At 36.4% G+C, this 13,313-nt stretch overlaps 1 protein-coding gene across 14 annotated transcripts in view; it reads left to right on the forward strand.

Annotated features, from left to right (window-relative positions):
• ACSL4 (acyl-CoA synthetase long chain family member 4) overlaps positions 1-13,313 on the forward strand; it is an 83,607-nt gene that overhangs the window by 64,169 nt on the left and 6,125 nt on the right. For all 14 annotated transcript variants that reach the window (XM_060002859.1, XM_060002858.1, XM_060002867.1 and 11 more), the window contains 5 exons: positions 1,297-1,436; positions 2,227-2,399; positions 4,479-4,553; positions 8,652-8,843; positions 10,403-10,517. In XM_060002859.1, coding sequence (XP_059858842.1) covers positions 1,297-1,436; positions 2,227-2,399; positions 4,479-4,553; positions 8,652-8,843; positions 10,403-10,517 — 695 coding nt within the window. The remainder of the gene's footprint in view (positions 1-1,296; positions 1,437-2,226; positions 2,400-4,478; positions 4,554-8,651; positions 8,844-10,402; positions 10,518-13,313) is intronic.

Raw genomic sequence — 13,313 nt, forward strand, 5'->3', positions numbered from 1 at the left:
AAACAACACTGTACCATGCACCACCCCCCGCAGCTTTATTGACATATAATTGACACGTAGCATTGTGTCAGTTTAAGGTGTACAGTGTGATGATTTGATATACATGTATATTGTGGAATGATTACCACAGTAATGTTAATCAACACATTTATCACCTCTCATAGTTACTATTTGTGTGTTTATGATGAGAACAGTTAAGATCTATTGTTTTACCAACTTTCAGGTGTATAATACAGTCTTGTTAAGTGTAGTCACCATGCTGTACGTTAGATCTCTACACTTATTCACCTGGAAGTTTGTACCCTTTGACCAACATCTCCCCATTTCCCCCGCCCCCTAGACCTGGCCAACCACCAATTTACTCTCTCTTGCTATGAATTCATCTTTTTTAGGTTTCGCATGTAAGTGAGATCATGTAGTATTTGTCTTTTTCTGTCTGACTTATTTCACTTAGCATAATGCAAGGGCTGGTTCTGCTGTCCTCATTTGTGAATGACTCTGTTCTAATATTGAAAGAGCCATCCATAGAGTTATTCATGGTAGCACAACTGAATTTACATTAATTGCTATTTTAAATATTTAAAACTAGGTATTTATAAATAGGTGTGTTTTATGCAATAACTCTTGTTAATTTGTGCTAAGTAATGCCAAGAAACATCATTTAGTGATAGTTGGGGCTTTTATTGGTTTGTTTGGTGTTTTCTGTTTTGCATGTATTAGCTTGGGAGTCAGTATATCCCAAACCTAGTCCTACGTCTAATTTTCCAAGGAGCTGTGAACAAGAATCCTATTTGTTGTTGTTGTTGTTGTTATCTTAGCTTCTATTAAAATGGAATAGAAATGCCTAAATTATAGGGACATAAGAATTTTAAGAAACTGTAAAACTCTCTGCCAGGCTGTAAGAGTCACAAGGTAGTAGTAAGAAAAACATCAGGATTAGATTCAACATAGTTGGATGTTTTAGTGCTATTTGAGAGTAAGTGAATATATTTGAAGAAAAGAATTTTTTAAAAAATTATCTTTATGTGATAGGTGAATGAACTATTTATTCTCCAGTCAATTTTTAAAAAATTTTAGATAAACTTAGTGTGTAGAACTGAAGAAACCCCTATACTTGTCCTTAGTGTTTTTGAAATAGTGAACAAGTTAGTGAAATTAATCCTACAATATAATAAATATTTCCATTCTACTAAAGACTTTTACCTAAGATACTGTAAATAAGGTGTTTTCGCCTAAGACTGTCTCAGTGTTGGTGTAGTTCTTTTCAGATTATTTAATATGTTGCTTGCCTTTTAGGAAATCATGGATAGAATTTATAAGAATGTTATGAGCAAAGTCCAAGAGATGAATTATATCCAGAAAACTCTGTTCAAGATAGGGTATGATTACAAATTGGAACAGATCAAAAAGGGATATGATGCACCGCTTTGCAATCTGTAAGTATATCTCATAGACTCTGTAGTTTGAGCCTTTAAATCTTTTTGTGTTTTTACATCGGGAAGATGAGTAAGTAAATGACAAGTTAATTTAGTTTGAGCATCAGCACCACGATCATGACGTTGAATTTCTCTTTTATTCACTTGTAAGCCTCATTGCTTATATAGCAAGCAGAGGACCTTGAACTCTGATCGTGGGCAAATTAACAAATTTTAATAATTGAGTACATATGTAAGAGCTAATTATAATATTTGGTCTCACGAAGAAAAACTAGAGTAGACTTTTGTGTCAAGACAATTGAGTTTAAAAAATGCCATTTCTAACTCAAAAAAGTGATTTTCAAGATTTATTTGGCGTGAAGGTTTCTGATGTATTGTATTCATAAAATAGCATATTAAGTGTATGAATATAATGGTTATTTTAAATGTGGTGCTGGGGAGTTGAGATGGGGAAACATTTTTCATTGGAAAGGAAATAAGATGGATGACTAAATGTTCCAAAGGTAACTTTACATTTTTTCCTTTGACATCATCCTTTTCTTTCATTTACTGTGTGTCAAAGTAGTTTCCTGACACCATACCTTTTTCTTTTTGCCTTTTTAAGAGTTTTTCTGGCATTTTTTTCAGTGTGTTACTAGTTGTTGCTTTGTTCACCTCTCATTATCACAATGATCCTGAAATATAGGTGTTCAACCAAAGTTGAGAAATCTTTTCCAGAGCCTACAAATTAGTGTGTCACCAAGAATAATCTGTGCATATATTAAAATCATTTATCACCCCTTTTATCAAGGATACTATTTAAAAAGGTGAAGGCTCTGCTAGGAGGGAATGTCCGTATGATGCTGTCTGGTGGAGCACCCCTGTCTCCGCAGACACAACGATTCATGAATGTCTGCTTCTGCTGCCCGGTTGGTCAGGGTTATGGACTGACAGAATCGTGTGGTGCTGGCACAGTTACTGAAGGTAAGCATTTTTAATGTGGCAAATAATTATGTTAAGTTCTACTGGTAAGGCCAATTTGCATTGCCTTTGGGAACCATGGTAACTTTATACCTCTTAAGTAATAATCAGATTCAATGAAAATCTACATATTTTAGTTTTAGAAACTTGTAGTTGAGTCATGTGTACCCTTTATTTTTAAGCCTCGTAAATACTTATGACACATTGTCAGTCCTGAAAGTTTTGTCACCCTGGTCTTGTAATCTTCTTTCTCTAAATGATCACTTCCTCGGAGAACTGCACTCTTGGAATAAGGTATCCGTTTTGTGTTTTGTTTGCTTTCTGTTGTTTTCAACAGCCTATAGCAGGGTTTCTCAACTTCAGCACGGCTGCAATTTTGAACCAGATAATTCTTTATTGTTGGGAGCTCTCCTGCACATTGTAGGATGTTTAGCCACTAGATAGCTGCCAGATAATATGACAGTGAATTATATCTTTAGATGTTACCAAATATCCCTTAAGGGGCAAATCACCCTAGGTTGTGAAACAATGCGGTATAGTAATCGTTTTACTATCTCACTTTCACTTTAAACTTATGTCCAAAGTCAGTGCCATTATCCAAAACCATCTTTCCGTTGCCAGATTGTTTGACAGTGTTATTACCATCCTTAAAACCATTCAGGGCATTAGCTTTGAAGTCATCTGATTGTTTATTTTTAATATCTTTAACTTTCACCAGATCTTCCCACTTTTTCATTGGATTGCTCCCTCCACTGCCTGCCACCTTTGGCATCTAACCTTTTATTACTTCACACTGCCCTGTGGTAACAGCCTTTCAGCTGCTGTGTCTGCCTCTATTATATTACTTCTGATTCATCCTCTATTCTTCTGTTAGACACATCCACCTCAAACACTACTTCATACCTGGTGAACGTAGCTTTCAAGATGTCTCTAACCTGGCACCATTGTACCTCTTCATCATTATTTGCCACCTGTGTACACACCAGGATTCTTGTTTCCAAATAAGCCAATTTTCTTACTCTCTCTTGTATTTTCTGTTCCCTTCTCTTGCAATGCCCTTTTTGCTGTCTGGTCACAGCCATCTTCTCATGTGCAACTCTTCAGTTAAGTGTTTCCCAGACATTTCATCTTACGTTGATCTTTCTAGTCTCCAAGGTGCTACTGTTCTCACCATCAGTACCATGCAGTTTAGTATTTAAAAGTGCTCTAATTATTTCACATGCTTTTCTCTCCAGGTAGTTTGTTTGTAAGCTCATTGAGGGCAGGGTCTCCTTACCTTTAATGTGTTTTCCTCACAATGTTTAATATAATGCTAGGTACATAATAGGTTGTCCATAAATACTTGATTACTGCGAGCAATAATCACAAACTACAAAAGGATAATATCATCATCATCATCACGTTGGATAATAGCTGCTAACATTTATTGAACACTTTGTTTTTTGCCAAGAAGTGTTAAGCACTGTCTACGAATCATCTCATTTAACCCTCACAGCATATCCCTATATGAAATGGGTTCTGTTATTATCCCCTTTTATATAGATGAGGAAATGGAGGTTTAGAGAAGTTAAGTAACTTGTCCAATTTATACATCCAATCAGTGAGTTGTAGAGGAGGACTTCCAATCAAAATCTGTCTTACCAGAATCCTACGTAGATAATGGTGGAGCCAGCTCTCCTCCCTTAACAGATTTTTATACTTAATTATCTGAAATGTAGCCACGAGAAGCCAAAATGGTGTACCAACATTGAAATCAATTACACTGTTAAAATGAAGCTGAAGGGACTTCCCTGGCGGTCCAGTGGGTAAGACTCCATGCTTCCACCGCAGGGGGCACGGGTTCGATCCCTGGTCGGGGAACTAAGATCCCGCACATTGTGCGGTGTGGCCAAAAATAAATAAATTTTAAAAAATGAAGCTGAATTATTGAAAAATGGTCATGCTTTGCATTCCTCTCGCCATGGCCTCTTCTTTTGTCATCTTTCAGAATCTGGCTCCAACTTTAATATTCCTGTAATCACATTAGTGGGAGTCTGAAATGTGTTACACTAATTAATATCTTTGTTCCTCTTTCCCTTATAGTTACTGACTATACTACTGGCAGAGTTGGAGCCCCTCTTATTTGCTGTGAAATTAAGCTAAAAGACTGGCAGGAAGGTAAGCATTTTATGACAAGCTCTAGTGTTTCTAGATATGCTAAAAACTACCGCGAGCCTCTGGACTTCCATTTTTAAAAAGCATTAGGTTGTCTGCGGTAGCAAGCGAGTCTTTGCTGTTGCTTGTTCCCTGTGCTTTCTTTTTCTTCAGTAACACTGTTAGGTTCCCAAGAGGAAAGGGAAATCTCTAGAATCTAGGCATGATGATTCTGAACTTGGGAATACTCGATGGTAAAGAGGAAAAAATTCTTAGTGGGGCATTCCCTGGATTTGGAGAAGGATGTATATCCTATCTTTTGAAGCTAGATCTTGCTAGTGAGTAGGTTTGGGCTGGGAAATGAAACCCCATATTTTCAGGGGATAGAGTGACTAATCACACACACACATACCCTCAAACTTCTTAGAGCTTGACCCCAGCAAACATTTTTTTTAAAGAGAGTTAACTTTTATTAAATATCTTATAGGTTCCAGGCAAAGGACTAGACACTTGATGTGAATTATTTCATTAACTTCATCAGCTGTTTGTAGTGAGATAGGCATATACAAATAAACCCATAGACTGACAAATAAGTAAATTAAGAATTACTTAACACACAGCACATTCAATGGCCAAGGAAATTGAAATTCAGAGACATTAATTGCACAGCTAGTAAGTGGCAGACCATGAATCACACCTAGAACTGTTTGACACTAAAACTGATGCACTTTCTACCATACTTTGCTGTCTCCTAAGTCACATCCCTGGTTTGGCTCAATCAAACTTTTGGTAAACAGTGAATCACCATATGGTTTTGCAGTGGAGAACAAGCTCTTGGCAAGATCTTATATCAGAAAAGATACCAAGGAGAGAATTATTTTGAAGACATTTTCCTGGACCTGACTCCTGGTACATCCTGAAGTTTAGTAAGGCAAAAACAGTTCCACTGGATTACTCGAGGCAAATGGGAACCTTGTGGAGGAAAATAAAAAGAATGGATTGGGTCTGAACAAGGAGTAAGAACATCTAAAACTTAATCCAGGTTTTGCGTTTAATTCACCAGTGCACCTTAAACTCACTTATTTGCTATTCCAAACAACTAAGTGAAAGGAGGAAGTTAACAAACAGCATTATGTAAACAATATTAAGTAATTTTTTACTGGCTTTTCAAAAACTACCTTCTTTACTCCCTGTCTTATCTATATGGCCTTATAACCTCACAGAGGATGTAGCAATGGGGACAGATTTTCACAGAACCTGGCATATAGAAGAGTGGTTCCTACTCTTTCACATGCATGAGAACCATCTAGAAAGCTGATAAAACACAGATTCCTGGACCCTACGTCCAGAAAGACTCATTCAGTAGATCTGAGGAGACCTGATAATTTGTATTTCTTTTTTTGTTTTTGCTTGGTCACTGTGCATGTTATTCAGTTCACATACAGACAGCAAGATCCATGTATTGCTTAGAATAGAACCATTTAACCTTCAAGTATTTTGGAATTTTCCAGCTTTTTTTTTTTTTGCACACACACACACACACACTGTATTTTATTTTTACACGAGGTAAATAAACTGACACCAAGCATTGTAAATGGATGACCACAACAAAAGCAACAACGATTGCAATTACCGAACACGAAACACACTCATACTACGTCATAATATTGACATTCAGTCCAGTAATCCTCCACTGTAACAGCTCCTTTACTTTGCAGTGAAAATTGATTTGTATATTTTTTGCCTCTGAGTCCTTGTGGGACTTTTTTTTATTCAAAAAGAAAGTCACAAACATTATAATCATCCTCATCAGTTCACTCAGTCCCATGTAATTAATTTTTTTTATCTTGATCTTTTGTTAGCACTTTTATGAATTCATCAGTTTTCCATTAGAGTTCTGAAAATGCTGATTCATTCAGTTCAGCGGTATAGTCAGTTACCAGAAACCTGTACCTGTCAGAGTCTTTTCCATGAATTCCTTGAAGATGAAACCCTTTTATAGGAACATTTTTGCAAAAGCATCAGAGTACACCCAGACTGTCTGTAAATGACAAAAGACTTAAAAATGACCACGGTTAAAGATTTGATGAAAGTTCATAATAATGCAATTGACAAGGAAATTTAGTTATTTCTGAGATATACATTTTAAAGTAATAACTAGAATTATGACTTATAACATTATACCAGAACATAGAAGATTTTTAGAAATTTCATGTAATGTCTGAAACATTTATATTAACATATTTCCATACAAATAACCCAAAGAAAGTTTAGAATTAGTTGTTGTTTTTGTTTGTTTTTTTATACTACAGGTTCTTATTAGTCATCAGTTTTATACACATCAGTGTATACATGTCAATCCCAATTGCCCCCAGGAAACATTTTTATAGTTGATAATCAATTGTCCAGCTATTTGTATAGTTTAATTTTTATAAGTAACTGCAGAAGGCGAGCCACTTAGAGGAAACCTGTGCTTTACAGACACTGGTGATAATCTGCAAAAGTAAAGCAGTCTTCCTATGATGAAATTGTGAAAAATATTAAACATATTCATTAACTGCAAAATAATTAATAGCCTAGCCATGCCAGATAAAGGAAGAGTAATTAAAAAGCTTAAGATTTGCTTTTATTTTTTAAAATTTATTTATTTATTCATTTTTGGCTGCTTTGGGTCTTCGTTGCTGCGCACGGGCTTTCTCTAGTTGGAACGAGCGGGGGCAACCCTTCATTGAGATGCGCGGGCGTCTCACTGTGGTGGCTTCTCTTGTTGCGAAGCACAGACTCTAGGCGCAAGGGCTTCAGTAGTTGTGGCACGCGGGCTCAGTAGTTGTGGCTCGCAGGCTCCAGAGTGCAGGCTCCGTAGCTGTGGTGCACGGGTTTAGTTGCTCTGCAGCATGTGGGATCGTCCCAGACCAGGGATCAAACCTGTCACCCCTGCGTCGGTAGGGTGGATTCTTAACCACTGAGCCACCAGGGAAGTCCCTCTTTAATTTTTCAATTTGGTATATTTGACATACAACATTCTGTAAATTTAAGGTGTACAACATGTTAATTTGATACATTTACATGTTGTAATATGATCGTAATATGATTGTAAAATGATCTCTATTACATTACATAATTTCCTTTTTAGTGGGTGGGATAGTTAAGTTTTAGTCTCTAAACAAGTCTGATGAATATAGTACAATATTGTTGTCTGTAAAGAGCCATAGACTGAACCTTTAAAGGACCAGTTACCTTGTAGGACACATCCCTTAGGTTGTGTGAACCCAAGAAAATGAATGCGCTTTGTCTGACATAAATTTGAAGTTTCAAAAAGTGTTTCTCCTATGTGACTTTTATTGTGTGCATTACTGTGGTGCTCTATGAGCAAACAACCGTTCCTTTTTAAATACCACACTGAAAGGCCAAATTTATTCCCAAGCGTTGTACATCTTGGGAATAAGTCCTCCTTTCTCCCATGGTAATGCCCTTCCAATTTTAGAATGAAAATCTTAAAAAATATAGGGAGTGTGTGTCTACGTATACTGGGCATCAGCATCAATATTGCTTTACTAAATGGGTTATTTATTAAGCAGTGGAATCAGAGAAACAAGGTATATTGTAAAACTTGGTAAGGAGAATTCTGCCTTTAATTTTTATTTTTCTAATTTTTCTGGTACTGGGCTTTAATGTCAGTTTTGGAGAGTGGGTCCATATTTGGAGTTTTCCTTGCTGTGAAAGAACCTTTGCTTTATATAATGAGTTTAATGTTTTATGTACAATGGGTTTTGTCATACTGAAATATTGAATAGCTTTAAATTTATAACTACCTATGCTCTTTGATTAAAACCTTAGAATATATCTGAAACACATTTGATATCAACATATGAATAATTTACTTCTAAAAACTTCAAGTGTTACCCTTCTTGGGGGTGATTTTATCTTAACAGAACTCTATGAACCCTAAGCTTTAATGATGTTCTAAGTGTGAAATTTTATGATCCTGGGAAATATTAACTAATATGCTCCCGTAAAGTGAAGTAAAATTTGATCAGCAGAAAAATAGTAGCAAAGGATCTTTAAGAATTAATACAAGTAAATTTGTTTTAGAACAATAACTAATTTGTTTTTGACTTCCAGGTGGTTATACAGTTCACGACAAACCAAACCCCAGAGGTGAAATTGTAATCGGTGGACAGAATATCTCCATGGGATATTTTAAAAATGAAGAGAAAACAGCTGAGGATTACTCTGTGGACGAAAATGGCCAAAGGTGGTTCTGCACTGGTGATATTGGAGAATTCCATCCCGATGGGTGTTTACAGATTATCGGTCAGTGTATTCTCTTTTTGTGCTTTTCTTCAGTTTTTGCAACTTCCACATACATGAAAGGTAATATTGGTCAGGTCATTAATAGGGTTGATGATTCCATTGGTTTAAACTTCAGAAAAGTTATTTAACTTTGGTCTGTGCTTCTCCATCTGTGAAATAGGGATGACAGTACTGACCTGGTAGGGGTTTTGTTAGGATTAATGAGTTGTTACATGTAAAATGTTTAGAGCAGGGCAGTGCCTGCACCTTACTAAGTGGTAGCAGAAGCAGCATTGGGGTAGGGAGGGTGGGCAGGAAAATAGCAGTTGGCAGTGAGAAAACAAAAATTGCTCAGAAGAGGTTTTCTTTGTTTGTTTCTTTGTTTTGTTTTCTTTTGGTCAACTGTTGATACATTTGGTTCCGTATAACCATCTCCTGTAACATACCCTATTCTAGGCCTTCCTCACCATTTACCTCCCCACCCAAGAAGCATTGTGGACATGTTATTTTCCCTAGTGGCCATTTATAGGACTCTAACTAGCCTGGACTCTTAGAAAATTATGATATCAGTCCTCAACATTAATCTGTTCTTCTGAGAATGTCAGTTGGCTTGGCACTGCCCTTATTGAGCCTACTGAAATAGACTAAGTTCAAAGCTACTCCAGAATAGCCCTTACACTATTCATTTTAATCAGGCAAAAGTTAAAAATTTGACTAGCCGATAAGGACCACTCTGTTGGGTCCCATTCAGATCCTTTTCAAGCCATAAAATTTCTCCAGTCATTATCTCTAGTGGTCCGTTTAAGTCTGTCTCTGGACCCATATGTGACCTGAATATAGTTAGAGATTTCCTGGGAAAATTGGTTCTTCGCCTAGAAGTTTGATCTGCCAGGGAAATTCCCAGGAAACATGGCTCAGTCTAGAACCAGTAACTCCCCCACCTACACCACCACCGCCTTTTTCCCCTTGATCCTTAATTGTGCTGGAATCAAAGGCTGGCTCCGGTGGCATGTGTACTGGGTTCCCAGCCTATGGGTAGGCAAGTCAGCACTCACACAAAGGACGTAAGGCAACCTATGCCAGCATGTTGTTAGTGCACTGTCATTTTAACAAGATAATGACAAATCTGGAAAATGGGGAATTAACATTTATTGACTGTTCTGTATGTCAGACATTGTGCTACATGCCAGTATGAGGTAGGCATCATTATCCCTGATAAAATTTGTGGGTTGGAGCGGTCAAATGACATGTCTAGGATCACATAGCTAGTAATGGGCAGAGCTACCATTCAAATCTAATGCCCCAAAGTCTTTGTTCCTTCTATTAAATTCATGATAATATTAAACATTATAGTAAGATATTAAAGCTTTTGGTGTAGGATATAACATTTTAGCCAGTACTTCTTTAACTAGGCATTTTCTTTTTAACTGATGTGTTTGGGCAAACATTAGATATAACAAGATTTTAAAAGAAGTATCTTTATAAATAAAGATTAAGGTGATGAGACTGAAAGAAAATCAGAATTGGACATACCTTAATCAATGTACTATGGATAACATAACATGCTTCATGACTTACAGATCGTAAGAAAGATCTGGTGAAGTTACAAGCAGGGGAATATGTGTCTCTTGGGAAAGTAGAAGCTGCACTGAAGAACTGTCCACTTATTGACAACATCTGTGCTTTTGCCAAAAGGTAATTTTAAAGTTGCATTTGTGTTTCATATACTTACGGTAAAAGGGTAATTGGGAAAAAATTGATATAATCATAAGGGAAACATCCAACTTTCAGAGTTGGGGAATGTTAGAAATTTATGAAAGTTCTTGAATTCAACAGCTTAAAGGTCATTTGAGATAATCCAGGCATTTTAACTATTTACTGGACTACCTACCTACTATGTCTTGCTAAATACTTAGCTATGCCACAACAGTTATTTCATTTAACATCCATAACAACTGAAATTTAGCGTAGGTCATTTTCCCGAGAGGGTAACACAGCTAGTACAAGTTTTCTAAATAAAAAAACCTGAGAGATTGAACCATTTTCTTTCTTTATGTGTTAATATGGTTTATTTTTCTGGGCTTTATTACTCCCTTTAAAAAATTTAATTATAAAAAAACACAAAACCTAAATTTACCATCTTAACCATCCTAAGTGTACCGTTCACTAGGGTTAAGTATATTCACACTGTTGTACAACCAATCTCCAGAACTTTTCATCTTGCAAAAATGAAACTCAACACCCATTAAACCACTCCCCATTTCCCCTCCCCCCACCTAGCCCCTGGCCGCCACCATTCTACTTTCTGTTTCTGTGAATTTGACTCCTCTAGCTACCTTGAATAAATAGAATCATACAGTGTTTGTCTTTTTGTGACTGGCTTATTTCACTTAGCAGAATGCTCCCCAGGATTCATCTACATTGTAGTATGTGTCAGAATTTCCTTCCTTTTTAAGGCTGAATAATATTCCATTGTATGTATAGACCACATTTTGTTTAGTCATTCATCCATCAGTGGACAACTTGGGTTGCTTCTACCTCTTGACTATTGTGAATGATACTGCTATGAACATGGATATTCAAATATTTCTTGAAGATCCTGCTTTCAATTCTTTTGGGTATATACCCAGATGTGGGATTGCTGGATCATATGGTAGTTCTATTTTTATTTTCGGAGGAACTGCCATACTCTTTCCATTATGGGAGCACTATTTTTTTTTCCTTCCTATCAACAGTGTACAAGGGTTTTAATTTCTCCACATCCTCAGTAACATTTGTTTCTACTTTTTAAATTTTTTTTATAATAGTCACGGTAATGAGTTTGAGGGGATATCTTGCCCCTAAGGATTAGTGATGTTTGAGCATCTTTCCATCTGCTTGTTTGGCCGTTTGTATATCACCTCTGGAGAAATGTCTAATCAAGTCCTTTGCTCGTTAAAATTTTTTTCCCTCTTATTTTTGATTATACAATACAGTGTTATCAGCTGTAATCACCATGTTACACATTAGATCATCAGACCCTATTCATCTTATAGCTAAAAGTTTGTACCCTTTTATCAGCCTCCACCCCCAGCCCCTAGCAACCACTTTTCTACTCTCTGTTTCTATGAGTTTGACTTTTTTTTTTTTTTTAAGATTCCACATTTAAGCAATACCATGCAGTTTTTGTCTTCCTCTGTCTGGTTTGTTACACTTAGCATGATGCCCTCCAGCTTCATCAGTTTTATCGCAAATAGCAGAATCTCTTTCTCATGGCTCAGTAATATTCCACTGAACATATACACCACATCTTCCTTATCCATTCATTTGTTGATGGACACTTGGTTGTTTCTATATCTTGGCTATTATGGACTAATACAGCGATGAACATGGACCAGATATCTCCTTGATATCCTGTTTTCATTTCCTTTGGATTTATACCAAGAAGTTGGATTGCTGGGTCATATGGTAGTTCCATTTTTAATTTTTTGAGGAGCCTCCATACTGTTTTCCATAGTGCCTGTACCACTTTGCATTCCCACCAACAGTGCAGAAGGGTTCCCTTCCCTTTTCTTCACATCCTCACCAAAACTTGTTATTTCTTGGCTTTTTGATAATAGCCATTTTAACAGGTATGAGGTGATATCTTGTTGTGGTTTTGATTTGCATTTCCCTGATAACTGGTAATATTGGGCACCTTTTCATGTACCCGTTGGCCATCTGTATGTCTTCTTTGGAGAAACGTCTATTCAGTTCCCCTGTCCATATTTTAATTGTTTTTTTTTTTTTTTTTTTGCTATTGAGTAGTATGAGCTCTTTATGTGTTTTGGATATTAACCCCGTATCGTATATGATTTTCAAATACTTTCTCCTATTTTGTAGGTTGCCTTTTCATTTTGTTGATGGTTTCCTTTGCTGTGCAGAAGCTTTTTAGTTTTATATACTCCCACTTGTTTATTTTTGATTTTGTTGCCTTTGCTTTTGGTGTCAAATTCAATAAGTCATTGCCACGACCTATGTCAAAAGAGCTTCCCCCTATGTTTCCTTGTAGGAGTTTTATGGTTTCAGGTCTTTGCCCATTTTTAATGGGGTTATTTTGTTGTTGTGTTTGTTGTTGAGTTGTAGGAATTCTTTATACATTCTAGATATAAACCCCTTATCAGACATATGACTTGCAGATATTTTTATCCAGTTCCATAGATTGCCTTTTTACACTCTGTTGTGACCTTTGATACACAGAACATTTTTTATTTTTGTTGTACTCTTCATCTATTTTTTCTTTTGTTTCCTGTGCTTTTTGGTGTCATATCTAAGAAAGTATTGCCAAATCCAATTTCATGACTCTTTTCCCCTATGTTTTCTTCTAGGCATTTTATAATTTTAGCTCTTACAGATTTAGGTCTTTGATCTATTCTGAGTTAATGTTTGTATGTGCTATAAGGTAAGGGTCCAACTTAATTCCTTTGTATATGGATATCCAGTTCTTTTAATACCACTTGTTGAAGAGACCGT

This window comes from Delphinus delphis, chromosome X (genome assembly GCF_949987515.2).
Source record: "Delphinus delphis chromosome X, mDelDel1.2, whole genome shotgun sequence".
In the NCBI taxonomy this organism is placed as follows: Eukaryota; Metazoa; Chordata; class Mammalia; order Artiodactyla; family Delphinidae; genus Delphinus; species Delphinus delphis.